Here is a 19,768-nt window from a genome sequence, read left to right on the forward strand (position 1 = left end):
GGCTGGGATTAGGTGATGGAGGGATTTGTGTTAGATTCAGGAATAGAGCCTCAAGGTGGTGTGTCTTCAACAGCTTTTCCCAGAAAGGTACCCATGTGTGGGGTGGTTTCAATGAAAGGCAAATTGATGGTCCCATCAATGTCGGCAGCCCCCTTGCAGCCCATCTGTAGCCCCAGCCCTGTGTGAGTTATGTCACTGATCAGATCCAGGCTGATGGTGATGGTGGGAAGGAAGGATTACCCCAAGGAGAGGGGCCAGAGTCACAAGGGTTTTCACCCTACCTCCCATGTGATGCCTTTGGTTTCAAATTGGGCTAGTAAAACTTCCTGCTTGCAAAATTGACTCACTCCTCACCCCACATTCTCTTACTGTGGCTTTTGAGACAGCTGGTTTATGGATGTTGATAAGCCAGAGATTCTGCTCTATGCTGAGCAGATGCGCTTCTAGACTCTTTGCACACATGCACACTCCCCTTCCTTTCTAAAAAACTCATTCATATTTAATTCAGTTCTTCTAAATGGCTTCCACATCATCCTGTCTTTCTACTTTGTAATGCATCACAGTCTGTCTTAATGCGCTACCTGCCAAATTAAACTTTATGGCTATCAGCTAGAAGATTGCCATAGGATCAAGCCAAGTGTTCTTGCAAGTTGTCTTAAGGGCTTCCACACCTGCCAGCTCGTTTTCATTGTTCAGATGGGTATATACCTTCCTTCCTACAGCCCTGTGTTCATTTTCTTCAGCTGTCAGTCACTTGCATACTGGCGATTTTGTGCAGCTGTCCCTTGGGAAATGGGGGGGGGGAAGGGAGGAGCAACTGGGCTATAAGGAACTCCCTTGGGGAGTCCTCAGTGGGAGATTTAGATTATTGGGGTATAAGAGTACACTTGCTTCAACTATGCAAATTAGCCTTGGCCTGGGGCCACTGCACATCAGGCAGAAGGCCGGAGGGAAGCATCAGGAACTCAGCCACTGCTCCTCATCCCAACATCTGGTCCCTGCCTTCCCATCCGGGGTGGCCCTAGCCAGGCCAAGACTCAGGTTCAGTACTTATATATCACTTCCTCGCACACCATCTTGTCTAGCTCTCCCTTAGAACACAAATGCTCTTGGGGGAATTGATACCTTAAGCCAGTGGCAGTTAACACCTTTTTTTGGGAATTAGTTGGCAGCCAGTAGGGAGCAGGAGTGGGGCACAGCCTGGTGTGACAGGTGGGGGTCACTTAGAAGAAGGGGGCTTATCCAGCATCCCTCTCAGAGCTAAAGGACCAAAATGTGTGTCCGCCGAAACTTACAATGTGGTGCTGGGGCCCTGGGACATGAATGGTCTCCTTCAGGAAGGCTCGTGAGCGTGTGTCCCATACCTGCATCTCAGTAGAGGAGGTACCAGGGCAGAGGACAGGGGCCTGGGGAGACCAGGAAGCCCTGGGCGTGAAAGCCGACTCTGCCATTCACCTGCTGAGTGGCCATAGTGGGTCAGTGGATCCATCACTCTCATTTTCTGTCTCTGTCTCTGTCTCTCTGCCTCCTATTACCTTTTATCAGATGCGTTCTCTGGACCAGGCACTGTGCCATGTTCTTTATGTTGATGATCTCATTGAACTTAACAACACAATGTCCCATGGCTGTGATCCTCCCACAGGATTCAGTCTAGTACAGTTTTGGTCTTTTGTGGTTGTGAAGAGGGTCAGCTTTGGAGTCAGACTCAGATTTGACTCCTGGCATTGTTATTGGCCAGCTACGTGACCTTCGGGCAGGTAACTTGAACCTCACACTTCATCTGTAAAATGGAGATAATAATACCCACCTAAAGGGTTGCCACGAGAATTCAGTACAAATATACATGTTTATAAAAATATTGATAAATATTTATTTATTTATTTATTTATTTATGGATTGCCCAGCAAATTGCTTTGCATGTTAGTAGGCACCCAATAAATAGTCAATGTTGTAACATTCAAAGGAGGAGAAGGATGGATGGTAAAGGGGTCTTTTGTAGGCCAGGGCCAACTCTGGACATTTCTGGCAGAAAGCTCTGCCTTCCCAAGCCAGCCCCCCATGACGGTCTGAGTGTTAACCAGTGCTGTCTGGATTGTTTTCAGAGGCTCCATGAGGAGTTACCACTTAGCCTGGAGGAACTAGAGGATGCGTTTGATGCCCTGGATGCTGATAGCAATGGCTTTCTGACGCCAGAGGAGTTCGCCACTGGATTTAGTAAGTTCTGATGGATGCTGGGGTCCCAGCTACCTAAAGCTATGTAAGGTGTGTGCCTCCTCCCCCACCACATCTGTGGGTCCATGTAACAGAAGCTTCCCTGTCCTCCTGAAGTTTCCAGCCTCTAGATTATTTGGTCTTCTTTTCTAGTGTCCACACCAGCTGTTCACACCACTGTTCTCTCAGTGTCCACTGCACTGTCCCTACAAGGGAATGAAAGGGAGCTTGGGCAGAAGGCTTGGCATAAGAGGGGAGCCGAGATGATATCTCCAGCCTCTCCTATCTCCTTTCCTTTCTGTGATACCAGTGCACAACAAAATGGGATGGCTGTGTGGTTCATTTCAACCTGGGTCTGGTTGAGTCTTCCAGGGTGAGGGGAACCGGCTATCAGAGGAATTTCTAGAGGGTTTGCATAGACCAGTCATTCTCAAAGTACCCAGGAGGAAGGAGAACAGAGACTCATGAACAAGATAAAGAAACCAGATACACCATCAGATCAGATACTGATCACATATCTATCAGAGCAGGTACTGGTTGGCAGACAGGTTTTACCACATATCTGCCTCATACGAGGTACCATATAGTTTGTTTAGAAGTATCTCAGGCCTCTCCTGACATCTAGGAGCTTAAAACTGCCTTGGGGGCATAAGACAGATTGCTGTATATTATAGACAGTATGAGTATGGAGAAAGTACACCCAAAATTGTTATGGTGCTTGTAAATGTGAAGCTCAGTGATGTCAGTAGGAGGAATGACTCGATGATAATAAGGAGCAGTCAGGCTGCTGGAGGTGGATGGAGGGGACGCTCTTGTTTAGAGAAGAACTCAACGAAGAGATGAGCTCTAAGCCAGACTTTAAAGATTCGAGGACCACAAAGGTGCTATAGTACTGTCATCCATTCTGCCTTTCCCAGGTTCTAGCATCTCTCTCAGGATCTCACAGGAGTGGGAGAGACCCCAAATCCTGGAAATGGTGTCCAAGAATGTTTGCTGTAGGTGGTGTCCCTTTCTTTTTCCTCAGAGGAGCCTCAAATGATTCCTGACAACTAAGAATGATAAGGTCTTCCTGGGTGCATACTGCCTAACCCACATCCTTGTGCTGTGTATCCTATAGGTCGCTTCTTCTTCAGCCTGAATAAGCCAGGTCAGGAAGATGCAGGTGAACAGGTGGGAAGTCTCCATGAAGAGAAGGTGTATCAGTCCCGAGGGGAAGAGCATGCGGGCGACATGGATGAAGATGAAGAGACCCAGTTCCAAACACTGATGGACAAACTTGGAGGCCAGAAGGTTTCCGAGGAGTAAGTGATGACAGTGATTTGGGGATGGAGCCCAGCCTAGGAGCAACCCTGTCACCTGCCCCATGCAACATTAAAGTTTGTTAAGCACTCAGCCAGGCTGCACATGCTGGGCCGCCAGCTAGGAGGCTTGCTCTGTGTGCCATGGCCCAGGGGCTCTGTCTCTGGTTTTTTACACTGTCTCATGGGAAACCCACCTAGGCCCCTATTCTCCCACTCTCCTCACTTCTACCGTACTTTGTCAGCACGGTCCTTGGCTCCATGAGGAGAGCTGTGCAGCACAGGGCTGTGCCAGGCATGGCAGGTGTCTCTGTGCGTTTTGCTGAGGCTCTGGTCACCACCAGCTTGCCAGTATTTCCACCTCCCCTGAAGCCAACCCTGGGTCTCAAGGGCTTCGGGGCATCCCAGCCAGGCCCATGGTGCTGTGCTCCTGGCAAAGTCCCTTACATGCAGGCATTTGCACACTGTACCCCTGACCAAGCCTAAGCTGTCAGGAAGCTGAGCCGGGAAATGAACCTGTTTTTACCAGCCCACTACTTGGATAATCAGTAGCTCGGCTGCAAATTTCAGATGGCTGGAACTTCAAATAAAACATAATCCCCCGTTTTTCCCCTAAAATGCATCCAAGCCCTGGCATTTAAAATGAATGAAATGAGATGAAGATAGGATAAAATAAAATAAAATAAGGTAAAGTAAAGTAAAGTAAAATGTGATGTAGCTGGTGGAAACCAATGGCCTGAAAAATGTAGAATCCCTTTTTCTCCCTTTTCCCAATGCATTTTGCCTTTCCGTTTCTGGGTCCCCTAGGTCTTGTGTTGGGTGTGTGTTCCAGGAGTGAAAATGGCCTCGTGATTGGAACTAATGTGTCCCAAGCTTAGGAGAAGAAGGAACTGGGGTTGAGAATGATAGAGAGGAAGCAGGAAAGGAGGGGGCTGCATACAATACACAAGCCAAGAAAAGGAGGAGGGGAGGGGGGTGGATGTGGGTGAGCTGAGGCACCGTCATGAAAGAGAGGCACCTCTCCACCCACCCATCTCTTCCAGGGCAGCCCCGTTCCTGACCAGGCTCTCAAAGCAGGGTCCACCCGATGTTATTCTGAGGGCCCGTGTCAGAGGCCAGTGCAGAACTGAGCCAGCATGAGGCTCAAAGGCTACGAAATCTCAAAGTTTCAACAGTGGTTGCAGAAATTGACATGCAGAAGATGGTGGCCAGCACCTTCCGTCCCCATGGAAACTAAACAAAAGGCAGAAGCCTGGTGTTGCAGCATGAGGGGGATGTCAAGACCACGGGGCCCCAGATAAGGAAACAGGAGGCTGTGAAGACGTCAGAGGTCTTCCAAGATTTCACGCACCAGAATGGCTTGTGTGTTGCACTGGAAGCAGGCAGATGGGTCAGCTGGCCTCTCAGGATCCCTTCTAGCCCTGCACCCCTGCACCCTTCCACCAGGAGCAGAAGCAGTAGGCTGGACATCTAGACTCCCAGCGTTTCGCGGTTGTTCAATTGACTGAGTGATTTGGCAGTTTATGGGCCTTGGCTTATTTTTCATCAAGCATTGACAGATTTGTCGTTTCTCCAGAAATCTGGGGAGAGGTGATGTGGCCATGACTAAGTGGTTCAAAGAGTTTTGGAAGAGGATTGGGTGGATCTGCAAATCTTACTGGAGGCTCTAGCCGATTGGCTGTCCCAGCAGGAACCTGGCAGAGGTGAACAGGCAGACCAAGGCTAACGAGGCGGACCTTGATTTTGTAGTGCATTTACTTCAGGAGGGAGGGAGCCTGCCCCAATGATGGGAGGCCATCAGAATACGAGACCCTTGTATCTCTGAACCCCTATACCATTGTATCTACAATACAGCAAAGTAAACAGCCACAGTGTGTTCCGTGTGGGGAGAACAGAACTCATTCTGGGAAACAGGGAGGCTGTACCATCCCTTTCCTCCTTTCCCGGATCACCTCATGTCATCTCAGGGCTGGGTTCTAACAGATAAGAAGTACTTATTGGGTGATGGGTGGATGACTGGGCCAGATGAGCTGGTGGACAGTAAAGGAAGGAAGGAGGGATGACAGATGGATGACCTGATAATTATCCAGAACTAGAGGTGTGTTCACTTCTCAGTGGGCCACCCTTCGGCTGAGTGCAGAGAGTAATATCTGTGCCCCAGGCACATGGCTAACATGTCAAATGTCACTTGTTTTTTAAACATTAAAATTTTATTTAATGTTTATTTATTTTTGAGAGAGAGGTGTGACCAGGGGAGGGGCAGAGAGAAGGGAGGACACAGAATCTGAAGCAAGCTCCAGGCTCTGAGCTGTCAGCACAGAGCCCGATGCAGGGCTTGAACTCATGAACCACGAGATCGTGACCTGAGTTGAAGTCAGACATTTAACCGATTGAGCCACCCAGGCGCCCCTCCAATGTCACTTCTGAGGAAGGTTTCTCAAATATAGCACTTGTTACACAGAACAAAGGATCTTATTCTTTATATTGAGGGTTCCTGGTTGTAGCTCCCCTTGGATCACAGTGGTTTTAGAATTTAATGGGTTATAGGTCGCATTGCCATTCTGGCTCAGTTTGATGGCTGGCTGTTTCTCCAGAGCGGGAGAGCATGGTCTGCAGTGTGTGCCACCGCCTCCTTCCTCCTGTCACTGATCAGTGTGGCCCTGTGTTGCTCTGCAGGGCACACCTGCCCAGTATGCCTGTTAGCCAGGGGCAGTGGGGGTGGCTCTGGACATGTCACCGTGTCTTTGTCTCTCTGCCTGTGTCCCTGTTGACTTTCTATTTGTCTTTCCCCTGTGTGCACACACATCTTGCAGATTTGCGCCTTCCCTTCCTTTCTCCTGTCACTCATTCCTGGTGCCACCAGGCCCCAGTGGGGTGCTGCGTATTCTCTTCCATTCCCCACAGTGACAATTGCTTTCTGCCATCCATCAGATGACATGTCTTTACCTCTCAGCTGTGAGGACTGTCCTTCCTGGGGCGACAGGCTCTCTCCTTTAGCTCCATGGCATTTGTCCTCACATGCACCAGACTCCTGTCCTCCCTCCACTTCCTGACATTCTGAGATGATCCCAGCACGTGGCCTTGCATGCTCAGCACCACCAGCCCCTGGGGAAAACCAGAGCATGGACGCAGTGGGGAGTGTGGTTAAGGAGGTGAGGACAGAAGCCAGACAGCCCCAAGTTTGACTCTTTACTCTGTCATTTACCAGCTGAATGATGTGAGAGAGCTCACCTCCCCCTCTTCTGGGGGTAGTAGAGCACCAGCCTGGTAGGTTATTGGGAGGGTCAAATAGGCCGATAAGTGCAGAGTACCTAGCATACAGGAGGCACTCAATATGTGCTAGCCACTACCGTCATGATCATGACAGCGGTGTTCTGGCTGTCAGTGTCCTCTCTGGGAAGCTCAGTGTTCACACACTCTGACATCAGTGTCCCCCTGCCTCTTGTAGTGAAAGTGATATCAAGCAAGTCTGGCTGCAGCTGAAGAAGGATGAGCCTCACTTACTGTCCAGCTTCGAGGACTTCCTGACCAGGACCTTCTCTCAGCTCCAGGAAGCTCATGAGGAGAAGAATGAACTGGAGTGCGCCCTGAAAAAGTGGGTACCCAGACTCAGCCGTTCTCTGTACCTGTGTGTGACAAACAGAAGCACAAAGTGCACTTTCTCATATTCCGTGAAGCCTGCTTGTTGCTGGCTGCCAGAGCGGGGTCTGGGCCCTATGGCAGTCATGATACATAGATAAGGTCAAGCCCTTGCTCACTTTTATCAGGCACTCAACATATGCTAGGCACTATTTTAAGTATACACACTATCTCACTTGAATGATTCACTGTATTTTTTAAAGCTCATTTATTTATTTTGACAGAGAGAGAGCATAAGCCAGTAGGGGAAGGGCAGAGAGAGAGGGAGAGAAAATCCCAAGCAGGCTCTTCTCTGTCAGCACAGAGCCCCACGCAGGGCCTGATCCCACAAACTGTGACATCATGACCTGAGACGAAATCAGGAGTCAGATCGTTAACTCATTGAGCCACCCAGGTGCCCCCTGGACTATTCACTGTTATACTTTACAGAGAAGGAAATCGAGGTCCTGAAAGGCGAATGACATGTCCCAGGACATACAGCTTGTAAGTAACAGGGCCAGCATTCAGAGTGAGATGGCCTGGCTCCCACAGCCCGGGCCTGTCCCCCAGCTCTGGACTAGCCCTTGGTCCCACTGAGTACCCTCTGGATCACTGTCCGGAGCATCACACCTTCACGTCCCGCCTGCCACCTCCTGGCCACTGGGGCCTCTGCAGCAACAAGTGGTTTCTAGCCCCCCCCCCCTTTGCTTGGAGGAAGCAACCCAGAAAGATGAGCTCTGAACCTGAAGCCAACCTGAGTCAGCCTCGTGCTACAGCCGCGGGGCCACATAGATGCTCGTCCACCTGTGGGAACGGTGTGCCATTGGGCTACCGTGCTTGTCTATACTCATCAAGCGTGTGCTACAGCAGTGAGCTCACATTTTGTGAAGCCTGGCATAACCAGGAATGGTTCCTAATCCTGAAGGTGTGGCTGAAGCACAAGGCTGGATTTGGGCAGCACTGAAATGGTCCTCCCGGTAACACTGCCACAGGCTCTTGTCCCTGCCCAGAAACTGCTCCTATTGTATGGGCGTCCTCAACAGTCCTAACACAGACCACAGCCCCCTCCTTGTGAAGCACCTGGTGCCCAGCACCATGCCCTGGGGGCAGGGCTTCAGGGTCTATGCTGACCAGCCTTGGGGAAAGCAGGGAGCCCCTGATTTAGAAAGAGACCACCACATGTCTATGCATTACTGTGTAGGTCAGTTAGCTGTCCACCATGGCTCTGAACTCCTTTGCATCTTGTGCCTTCCCCAGATCAACTCTAAAAATTACTTGTTGGGGTCCATTGGGTATACGCAGGTCTGGAAAAAAGGACCCTTAAAGAGCCTGAGTTATGAAAAAATTGTGGCCAAGTAGCGCTGGGGAAAAAAGCACAGTTTGGCTGGAGGAGTGTCATGAATGTTCTAGGCAGAGGCCCCCCAAGGCTCAGAGAAAGGGTTGAGAGTATACTTTTATACAGTTTTTAGCTGATTAAGCTATGACTCAGGCAGATCTGAGTGTGCATCTTGCTCTGCCCCTTACTAGCTGTTTGACTCAGGCTAAGTTGCTTAACTTCTCTGAGTCTCAGCTTCCTTATGTGTAAGATAGGGATGATAATGAAATACTGGCACATAGTAAGTACTCAAAGCATGTTAGAATAATACTTATTATTTTAAATATGTATGTTCGTCAATCTTAGAGGATTTGCCTGGTTAACGTGGAGACTTTGAGCCTTGATATAATCAGTGGTGAGGTTTGAAGATCCCTTTATCCTTCCAGACAACATGGTGTACAGCCAGTAACATTGGCATCACCTGGAACTTTCTTAGGGCTACAGAATCTCCGGCCTCACCCCAACCCTACTGAATCTGCATTGTAATAAGATACCTAGATGCTTTGTGTGTGGATTTGAGAAGTGGGGAGCTGGGAACCAGGAGCTCTGGATTTAAGTCTCGTGTGGCTCCCCAACCAGCTAGCTATGTGACCTTGCTCAAGTCTTTTGGTCTCTCTGAGCCTTGGTTTTCTCACCAGTGAAATGAGAGGCTGTAGTAGTTCCTGACCCTCCCTGCAACCCCACTTTCCTCTGACCCCAGTGTTGATCACCCTGAGGAGCCACAGAGAAAAGTCAGGTGGCGCCTCCCAGAGAGGAGGGTGCTCTTTTCTCTAAAGAAGGTGAGAGGAGTCACAGCCTGAATGGGCCGGCAGTGACCCAGCTCATGGCCTTGACTCTTCGCTGTAGTATGCTTCTCTGCTGGCCTGCACTCCCATAGGGAGAGGCCAGCGCTCTTGACTTGTTTCAGAGCTGGTTAGCCTTCACATTCATCTTAAAGTGACCTTGTTTAGTGCTTTTGTCCTAATTTAATGACTATTAAAAACTTCTTGAGATGAAAGCCAAGGTCACTCTTGGCTGCATGTGCAAAACTAGCTCAGCCAAAGGTTCCAGTCGATTATCGCTGCCAGGTGCACCTGCCCTGGGTCGGCCAATGGATGCCAGCTCCTGGCTGGGGAGCTGTGGTAGGATTGGGGGTCCCTGGAGCTCCCTGGCCAGTCCCACCCCGAGGGTGTTCTTTGGGTGCAGAACCAGAGCCTTGCAGGCTGTAGTGAGCAGAGTACTAAAATAGCTCAGGGAAAACCCATGCTGTTGCCCCGGCACTGCCATTGACCAGCTTGTGACCTCGGGCAACTTGCTTTACCTCTCTGCGTGTTGGTGTCCTCCCTGGTGACACGAGAAAATGGGTGTACTGTTTTTCCACACTTTTTGTGATTTGTGAGCCACCAGAAGAAATGCATTTGACTTTGCAACTCGCATGCACTTCAATGTATAGGTAACTGAACATTTCCTGAAACAGAGCTCACGCTTACTACATGTGATGTACTCTGATGTCCTCTATTAGAGCCTCTTGTATTCTCTTGTCTTCTGTGAAAGAAACCAAAAAGGTTGGTCCCATCGTGCTTCTGGGTTGTGATGGAACCAGATGATCTATACGGGCTCTTGCAACTCAGCAGTCAAAGAGGAAACAGGAAGTCCCAATAACGTATAGACTATTTAAATGGGAGGCTTGACGAATAGCCCAGGGTAAGGTTAAGTGACTCTGAGACATCTTTGAGGAGATGAGTTTGGAGGTTTGGGGTCTGTGTGTGAGAGTGGCATGTCCAGGCATCATTGAGGGGGTAGAATGGAAGCTCTTGGAATGGCTTGATTCAGGTTGGATCCTAGGGGATCCTGAGAACTGTCTGAACTCCTCCCAGCCTCCTCCACGTCTGGTTTTTCAGTGCAGGGTATAACATGTCGACTCCACCTGGCCAACGAGTGCCTGTCCCAGACAACCAGCCCAGGTTAGGCACCCGGCACACAGGGCTCTCTTCCTCGTAGCTCGCCTGTGACAAGCACTTATTCCGTGCCAGGTTCTGAGTCAGGCAAATAGAACACAGAGTCCTCATCTTTGAGGAGTTTATGATCACACTGAGAGGGTCAAGCTTATACGCATAAGAATTCTGCCACAAATCCAGAGAATTCCTGTACCGTTGAAACGCTAGACAGCGTTGACATAGGCAGCAGAGGCTTTTTGCTTCCTCCTCTTGTTCCAAACCACACACCTTGTTTCTCTCTTCTATGGACCCCAGAGAACATGGGACTGACTAGTGTGTGTGTGTGTGTGTGTGTGTGTGGAGGCGGGAGGGGGTCCTGTTCCAGCTCCCCAGGCTGGGTCAGGTCCCTCAGAGATTCAGTTCTGCTGCAGTGAGTGAAGCAGGTCCACTCTGGCTTCTGTGAAAGAGGGCTATGCAGCTGGCCTGGGCGCCTAGGAAAGCTCCCAAGAGCTGGTGTCTGGAGACCAGGGGCCCTCTTTACCTCACTGCCCTGGATTGTTTCTTCAACCTGCATATTGGGAATAGGGGAAAAAGGCAAGTCTGGGAGTACTCAGTCTCCCACCCCCTTGTCCCTAGGGGTGGAGTTTGAGTCAGAATCTTTGGTACAGTGTTCACCTCGGTTGCATGTCCACTGGGAAGTAGCCACAGCCCATGGGGCAAGCAGGGGACAAGGTTAAATGCAAGAAGCTGGGGCCAAAGCCCAGTTCTCCTGTTGAACTTCAGAACCTACAGGAGCCTCCATGTCTCTCCCAGGAAGTGGAGGCCACACTGTAACAGAGCCGCGGTCCTTGGGTCCACTGTGTAGAAGAAGTTCAGAGAACTTCATGTTTAGCGTGATTAATACAGTTTAGGCTTAGAAAGAGCTTCTGGCTATTGGAATTTGACGTCCTTTGCCATGGAAAACATCTCCCCAATCACCTTTTCCTGGGGGGAAAAAGGCTGTCTAAAGGCAGCAGTAGATTCTTTTTTTTCCACCTATTTTTTAAAATGTTTATTCATTATTTTTTAAATAGTTTATTGTCAAGTTGGTTTCCATATAACACCCAGTGCTCATCCCCACAAGTGCCCTCCTCCATGCCCATCACCCACCTACTCCTCACCCATCTGTCCTCAGTTTGTTCTCGGCATTCAAGAGTCTCTCATGGTTTGCCTCCCTCCCTCTTTCCCCCGTTTTCCCCCTTCTTCTCCCCCACAGTCCTCCATTAAGTTCCTCCTAATCCTCCTATACGTGCAAACATATGATAGCTGTCCTTCTCTGCCTGACTTATTTTGCTCAGCATAACACCCTCAAGGTCCATCCATGTTGCTACACATGGCCAGATTTCATTCTTTCTCATTGNGGATAGTTTGTTCTAGTTTTGAGAAGTATGCTGGTGCAATTTCGATTGGGATTGCATTGAATGTGTAAATTGCTTTGGGTAGCAATGACATTTTAACTATATTTATTCTTTCAATCCATGAGCACAGAACGTTTTTCCATTTCTTTGTGTCTTCTTCAATTTCCTTCGTAAGTTTTCTATAGTTTTCATCATACAGATCTCTTATATCCTTGGTTAGGTTTATTCCTAGGTATTTTATAGTTTTTTGTGCAATTGTGAATGGGATCAGTTTCTTGATTTCTCTTTCTGTTGCTTCATTGTTGGTGTATAAAAATGCAACCGATTTCCATACATTGATTTTGTATCCTGCAATTTTGCTGAATTCTTGGATTAGCTTTAGTAGGCTTCTGGTGGAGTCTGCCGGGTTTTCTCTGTAGAGTATGATGTTGTCTGCGAAAAGTGAAAGTTTGACCTCTTCTTTGCCAATTCTGATGCCTTTGATTTCCTTTTGTTGTCTGCTGTCTGATGCTAGGACTTCCAGCACTATGTTAAACAACAGCGATGAGAGTGGACATCCCTGTCGTGTTCCTGATCTCAGGGGGAAAGCTCTCAGTTTTTCCCCGTTGAGGATGATGTTAGCTGAAGGCTTCTCATAGATGGCTTTGATGATGTTTAAGTAGGTTCCTTCTATCCCAACTTTCTCTAGAGTCTTTATTAAGAAGGGATGCTGTATTTTGTCAAATGCTTTTTCTGCATCTATTGACAGGATCATATGATTTTTATCTTTTCTTTTATTGATATGATGTATCACATTGATTGTTTTGCGAATGTTGAACCAGCCCTGTAACCCAGGAATGAATCCCACTTGATCTTGGTGGATGATTCTTTTTATGTGCTGCTGGATTCGATTTGCAAGGATCTTGTTGAGGATTTTTGCATCCGTATTCATCAAGGATATTGGCCTGTAGTTCTCTTTTTTTGCTGGATCTCTGTCTGGCTTGGGAATCAGAGTGATGCTGGCTTCATAAAATGAGTCCGGGAGTTTTCCTTCGATTTCTATTTTTTGGAATAGCTTGAGAAGAATTGGGATTAATTCTGTTTTAAATGTCTGGTAGAATTCCCCAGGGAAGCCATCAGGTCCAGGGCTCTTATTTGTTGGGAGATTTTTGATCACTGATTCGATTTCTTCACTCCTTATGGGTCTGTTCAGGTTTTCTATTTCTTCCCGTGTGAATTTTGGTAGTGAGTGTGTGTTTAGGAATTTGTCCATTTCTTCTAAGTTGTCCAATTTGTTGGCATATAATTTTTCATAGTATTCCCTGATAATTGCTTGTATTTCTGAGGGGTTGGTTGTAATAAGTCCATTTTCATTCATGATTTTGTCTATTTGGGTGGTCTCTCTTTTCTTTTTGAGAAGCCTGGCTAGAGGTTTGTCAATTTTGTTTATTTTTTCAAAAAACCAACTCTTGGTTTGATTGATCTGTTCAACTGTTTCTTGGGTTTCTATATTGTTTATTTCTTCCCTGATTTTTATTATTTCTCTTCTTCTGCTAGGTTTGGGGTGCTCTTGTTGCTCTCCCTTTAGTTGCTTTAGGTGCGCTGTTAGATTTTGCACTTGCACTTTTTGTAATTTCTTGAAATAGGCCTGGAGTGCAATGTACTTTCCTCTTAGGACTGCTTTCGCCGCAACCTATAGAGTTTGGATTGTTGTATTTTCATTTTCATTTGTTTCCATATATTTTTAAATTTCTTCTCTAATTGCCTGATTGGCCCATTCGTTCTTTAGTAGGGTGTTCTTTAACCTCCATGTTTTTGGAGGTTTTCCAGACTTCTTCCTGTGATTGATTTCGAGTTTCATAGCATTGTGATCTGAAAGTGTGCATGGTATGATCTCAATTCTTTTATATTTATTGAGGGCTGCTTTATGTCCCAGTATGTGATCTATCTTGGAGAATGTGCCATGCGCACTTGAGAAGAAAGTGAATTCCATAGCCTCAGGATGTAGAGTTCTAAATATATCTGTCAAATCCATCTGGTCCAATGTGTCATTCAAGTCCATTGTTTCTTTAGTGATTTTCTGTCTAGTTGATCTATCCATTGCTGTAAGTGGAGTATTAAAGTCCCCTGCTATTAGCACGATCTTGTCCATAAGGTTGTTTCTGTTTGTGATTAACTGTTTTATATATTTAGATGTTCCCATATTCAGTGCGTAGACATTTATAATTGTTAGCTCTTCCTGATGGATAGACCTGTGATTATTATATAATGTCCTTCTTCATCCCTTGTTACTGCCTTTACTTTAAAGACCAGTTTGTCTGATATAAGTGTGGCTACTGTGGCTTTCTTTTGACTTCCAATAGCATGATAGATATTTCTCCGTCCCCTTACTTTCAATCTGAAGGTGTCCTCCAGTCCAAAATTAGTTTCTTGTAGACAGCAAATAGATGGATTTTGTTTTTTAATCCATTCTGCTACCATATGTCTTTTGATTGGGGCATTTAGTCCGTTTACATTTAGTGTTATTATTGAAAAATATGGGTTTAGGGTCATCATGTCCTTTGTGGGATTTATGCTTGTGGTGGTGTCTCTGGTATCTTGTGTTCCTTAAACATTTCCCTCAGAGGGCCCTCCTCAGGATTTCTTGTAGGACTGGTTTAGTGGTGATTAATTCTTTCAATTTTTGTTTATTGGGAAAGACTTTTATATCTCCTTATATTCTGAATGACAGGCTTGCTGGATAGAGGATTCTTGGCTGCATAATTTTTCTGTTCATCACNAGGGAAGAAAGGCACACAAGCGCACAGACAAATCCAACAAATATGCAAACTGAAAGGGAAAACAAAAAAGAAAAGAGAAAAGAGGAAGGAGGGAAGGTGAATAATAAGAAATAAACACACATAAAAAAGAAAAAAGAAGAAAAGAAGAGGAAAAAAGAAGAAGCCCAATAGACAAAGAACAGTCTAAAACATGTAACCAGATTTCCCAGCTACAAATAAATAGCCGGATGTATGCAGTGCTGGTGGAAGAGCATAGAGAAGAGAGAAATGACAGGGTGGCAATGAAGCAAAATTGGAAATGAAATGAGCAGGCAGAAGGAATAAGAGGCTTTTTTCAAAGAGTGAACGAGTGTAATATGGTTGGAGAAGAGGCAAAAGAAATGAAGATGATGTTATCCAGAGAAACTATATCGTCTGGTTATTCCAGAGAGAAAGAGATCAAAAGGTAGGTAGGTGTAAAATTTACATCTAGAGAATGGATTAAATGTGACTGTTTAAGCAAGCCAGTGACCAGAATTAATCAGGGCAGTGCATCCATGTTGGTCTTGCCCTGGCTCTGGTAAAAAAATAAATAAATAAATAAATAAAAAGGAGGACAGCTCTCTAGTGGGGATGGGCGTGGTTTGGTCCAGTGTGTCCAGTGAGTCCTGCCTTGGCGGTTGTGGGGAGAAGAGTGGCAGCGCCCCCGTCCCTTCTTGAACCAAGTGTTGCATCTCACTTTTTTGGGTGTGTAAACTCCCTGTACCGGGGGTGTAGCCAAGGTGGGCTGTGCTCTATAAGCTAAGCCAGGCCTCGTTTCCAGATCTCAGTCCGCGCGCCCCATTGAAATTGCCCAAAATATAAACTCACAGGTGAGCCCCTCAGAACAGTTTCAAGCCTCTCGCCTTCCCCCTGGGGATCAAGCCAGAAGACCCTGCTCCCGTCTCCTCCAGGTCGGGCTGGCGAGCGAGGAGCAGTTTCACCCAGGGTCGCCTGGGACCAGTGCGTCCCGCCTACCGTCAACTGGACAACAGGAAATCGGGTCCCTCTGTGTCCCGTCGCCAGAAATATAAACTCGCGGACAAATCTCTCAGAACAGATACAAGCCTTTCGCCTACCCCCTAGGGATCCAGCCGAGCCAGAAGCACAAAGGCGCGGCTGCCGCAGGTCCCCTCCGCTTTGAGCTGGCGAGCGGGGAGCAGTTTCCCCGGGGGGTCGCCTGGGACAAGTGCGTCCTGCCTAGGGTCAGCTGGAGAGCAGAAAACCGGATCCCTCTGTGTCGTGAGCGGAGGTTTTTCTCTTCTCCAGCTACAGAGACAGTGTCTTGAGCAGTTTCAGCCACTCTTCCCCCCCCTCCAGACTCACTGCGGCTCCCCACAGAGGGGAATCCCCCCTCCCTCTGTGTCTCCGGTCCCGGCCCAATTTTGTCTTCCCCAGTTCACACTCACGCGCTAAGGTTTCCTCAGCAGACTCTGTATCCTTTTCCTCCCAAACTCCTGGATTCTGTAAGGGTTCCTATAGCTTCAGGCCTTCTCCGTGTGAGAGATGGGGGCGAGTGAAATGTACGGAGCTCCCTACTTCTCTGCCATCTTGCCTCCCCTCTGGCAGCAATAGATTCTGACCCTTTGCCAGAATCACTAGTGGATGCTAACGCCCCACCCCAGGAAAGTCCAGTTCACTTGATCTGGTCTAGGGACGTGAAGTCTGCATTTATAAAGTATCCTTAGGGTTTCTGACGTTTGACCAGGGCTGGAATCTGCTGGATGCAGGGACCTGGTTAGTCCCTTATCACGATTTAATCCTGAGGCTGGTGTAAGGATGAATTAGGTGGTGTCTGGAGAGTGCTTTCAGCTCTTGGAAGAAAAGTGCTTTCTAGATCAAAGCCAAGCTGTAGGCTGTGCTCTGCCTGCTCAGTCGTCTGCAGCTCAGTAGCCTGGGAAGGCCACCCAGGCTGCCTGTTTCACATCACTGTTGGACCACACTTCGCTTTGGCAAACTCAGCAACATCTGCTAGGGTCACATTGGAATCAGTTCCTCATGTGTACAGTCCTTCTCATCCAACTGAGTCAGGCCTCATGCAGTTTCTTGAGGGTATGGGGGCCCTTAAGTTACAGCCCCTGCCCAGCCACTCTCCAGGTGCTTTCTGTCCAGAGTGATTTCCCTGGGCTCTGGGATGGTGTCCAGACCAGGAGAGAATATGTCTTACAGCCTGACAGGCAGCCTTGGCTATGATACCTGCTGCCCTGACATACGCTTGAGAATTAGAATTCTGTACTATGAAGCTTCAGGGACATGAAAGTCTCTGGGGGGCTGGGGAGTCATAGTTTCCTCGGCCTTGCCTCCAGACAGAGCAGCAAATAACGCATCATATATATGGCGGGTGGCCCTTACCTTCCACCTGTGAAGGACCTTATCTGTGTGGTTTTCCAATGGTAGCTTGCTTTGGAATCACCAGAGGCTCTTGGTTAAAAGGTAGATCCTTAGGTCTCTCCCCTAGAAAGTTTAAATCAGTACATCTTGGGGAGGGAGCCCAAGAATGTGGATCTTAGCACACATCCCAGTGGTTTTGACGCAGGGAGGCCACACACCACACTTTGAAAAAAATGCTGCTCTAGCCTCTACATTTTTCCAAAATGTATTGGTCTGCAAAAGGTATGCTTTAGGGTTCCCTTCCAGTCTGGAATTTTAGTCTCTTAGGGTGAAGATAAGAAGTGTTTGGTGAGGGCTATAGGTAATGATGCTATGGCTTCTGTTTTTTATTGGTGTATTATTATCTGAGGCAGAAGCACATTGTTATCTGAGAGCAAATCGAAAGGTGAGGACTGTTAGTGCTCTGTGCACAACCTAGGTGTGATTTGTAAATCTGACTAATGAAGAATGGGTTGCTTTATAGGATGGGATAAAGCTACAAAGTTGGTTTATACGAGGCAGCAGAATCTAATTAGGGAGAAACCATCCATCTTGAAAATCCAGTTGGTGATTACAGAGCCTGCAGAATTTTGTACAAATTCTTGTGTTTTCCTCTCATTCAGCTCTACTCCAGTCATGTGTGGGTGTGGGTGTGTGTGAGAGAGACAGAAACAGAGACAGAGACAGAGACAGAGATAGGGAGGCAAGTAGAGAGACTGAGAGGGACTGATTTTAGGGGACCAAGAAAACCCTAGATAGGATTTTTTCTAGTAAGAGCTTCTCTCTGCCTCCTGGAGACTGCAGCTGCCTGAAGAAGGTGCCAGGGGGCAGTGGTGAGCCTGAATCCCTCACTACTTTTCTCACCCAAGCCACTAAGCAGACTGAGCCTGAAGGTGCTTCCATTTTCTCTTCTGGCAAATAGCAGACTCGTTGAGACTCTTCCGGCCCAGGGTCTTCATTCTGTGCTCAGTGTGCATGGGGGGCGGGAGGGGTGAGACTTGGGAAAAGGGATTAGGCCCTTCCAGCGATCTCGGCCCTCCCAGCCCTGGTGGGGCATCTGCTTTGCTTCCACCTCACTCTACAGTTGAAAGACTCCAGATGGGATTTGGATTGTTGACAATCTTGAGCACAACTGTGTGGAGTTACCAGTGCAAACACTCGGGATGCTTGGGAAGACACTGTGGTGGCACAGATGAAACAGGAGACCGGGACTCAAGGCCTGGCTTCTCCTCTATACTCACACCTTGGCTATCTGGATGCCCACAGACTGGTCACTTCCTTACTTTGACCCTCATTTTCTTCATATGCAAAACAAAGGGGCTGGGAATACATGAGCTTCTTAAGCTCAGTCTATGATGGGGAGGAGGATTCTTCCTCTCTTCACATCTGCCTTTCACCAGATTGTGCAAACTAGGAGACATACTGATCAGACCGCTGCCCACCCCCATGGAGACACGTGAAATCAGAATGATTAGTCTCCAAGGCCAGAGGCATTTCTAAGTTCTGCCTTGAGTTCAAGCTTCAGAAATTTCTTGAAAGTGTAGAAAAATGCCATTTGTCCAAGGACAAGACTATAACATTTAGGGGAAGAAGAAGCTACTCTTTTCCTGAAATGATTTCAGCACCCCCTGCCTAGAACCTAGAAGGTTGACCAGATGACTTTCTGAGACCCTCTGAAATATGAAGGTATTCTGTGCCTAAGTGAAGGCAAAAAGGAAAGAGGGAATGGGAAAGAGATATTTTGACCAGCATTATTCTGTAGCAGGAAGGCCTTGGCCTATGTGTCATTAGCTAGAATTCCAGTGGTACTGAGCATTAATGCTTTTCTCCAGTGTGGTACCTTAACTCTCAGTGTGCAAATCACTTTGTGAAGGTTAATTAATTTTCACAGTCCCTGTGGGAGCCTGGCAGAGTAAGTTATTGCTAACTACATCTCACCTTCCAGTTCCCTGCAAATAATCTGTAAAGGTCTCTCTGAACCTAAGCCTGTACTTACATGAGAATCACTATATCTCCACCCTTACTTCCTTCTCCCCCATCCCTCCCTAAATCTCTAATACCACTCACATGCCTATATGCATTCGCACTTAAGGGCCTCCTTTAGACAAGGGGCATCTTCTACAGTCAGACACCCTGGGTGACATTTTGCCCGCCATGCTGGACCTAGGATTTTTATCCTGGCTTTCACTAGGACCCATTTTTTCAGGTCCATCATGCCCTATGGCATCCTTAGTGTATAATTTTTGCTTCTTCCCTTCACGGTTGAAAATCTCTCTTTTCTGGACTCAGCCTCTCTAAACTTGTTCTCAGAGAACTCTATCATCCTCCACACTACGAGAGTAGGGGGCTTTTGTCCACTTCCTTCCAGGAAGGGTTCTCTGGTCACAGAGTTACTATCAGCCAGAGCCCAGGAAGGCACAGTGGAGTGGGGTCTGCTTCGCACATGTGACTTCTTACTCTTCTTCCTTTCCTCCATGCCACATTAGCATTGGACTTGGTGTTCTTAGATGCCAAAAATCCTGGTGTACAGAGCCTATTCCATAAGTCTAAATTCTTTTACCCAGAGTGTTACTTTACAAAGGACTTAACCAATACTTAATGTCGATGGCTCCCTCTTTCCACACTTTGTCTTCTCTCCTGAGCCACCTCAGGTCTTGTCCTTCCCTAAGTCTTCTGTTCCCTAATGTTGCCCCATGCTCTCACACATCTGCTGCTGCACGATTCCCCTTCAGTCTCTACTTGCCCCTTGGCTGAAATCTAAAGATTCGAATAAGAAAGCAGCAGCTCTCGAAAGGGGGTCCACAGC

The 19,768-nt window shown here is 47.6% G+C and overlaps 1 protein-coding gene across 1 annotated transcript in view; it reads left to right on the plus strand.

The window, feature by feature from the left end:
• The window catches only part of CRACR2A (calcium release activated channel regulator 2A), a 117,457-nt gene that overhangs the window by 45,819 nt on the left and 51,870 nt on the right, over positions 1 to 19,768 (plus strand). Inside the window, exons 3-5 of the mRNA XM_077758990.1 lie at positions 2,103 to 2,214; positions 3,329 to 3,512; positions 6,958 to 7,104. Coding sequence (XP_077615116.1) covers positions 2,103 to 2,214; positions 3,329 to 3,512; positions 6,958 to 7,104 — 443 coding nt within the window. The remainder of the gene's footprint in view (positions 1 to 2,102; positions 2,215 to 3,328; positions 3,513 to 6,957; positions 7,105 to 19,768) is intronic.

This window comes from Crocuta crocuta, unplaced genomic scaffold (genome assembly GCF_008692635.1).
Source record: "Crocuta crocuta isolate KB4526 unplaced genomic scaffold, BGI_CrCroc_1.0 scaffold72, whole genome shotgun sequence".
Lineage (NCBI taxonomy): Eukaryota > Metazoa > Chordata > Mammalia > Carnivora > Hyaenidae > Crocuta > Crocuta crocuta.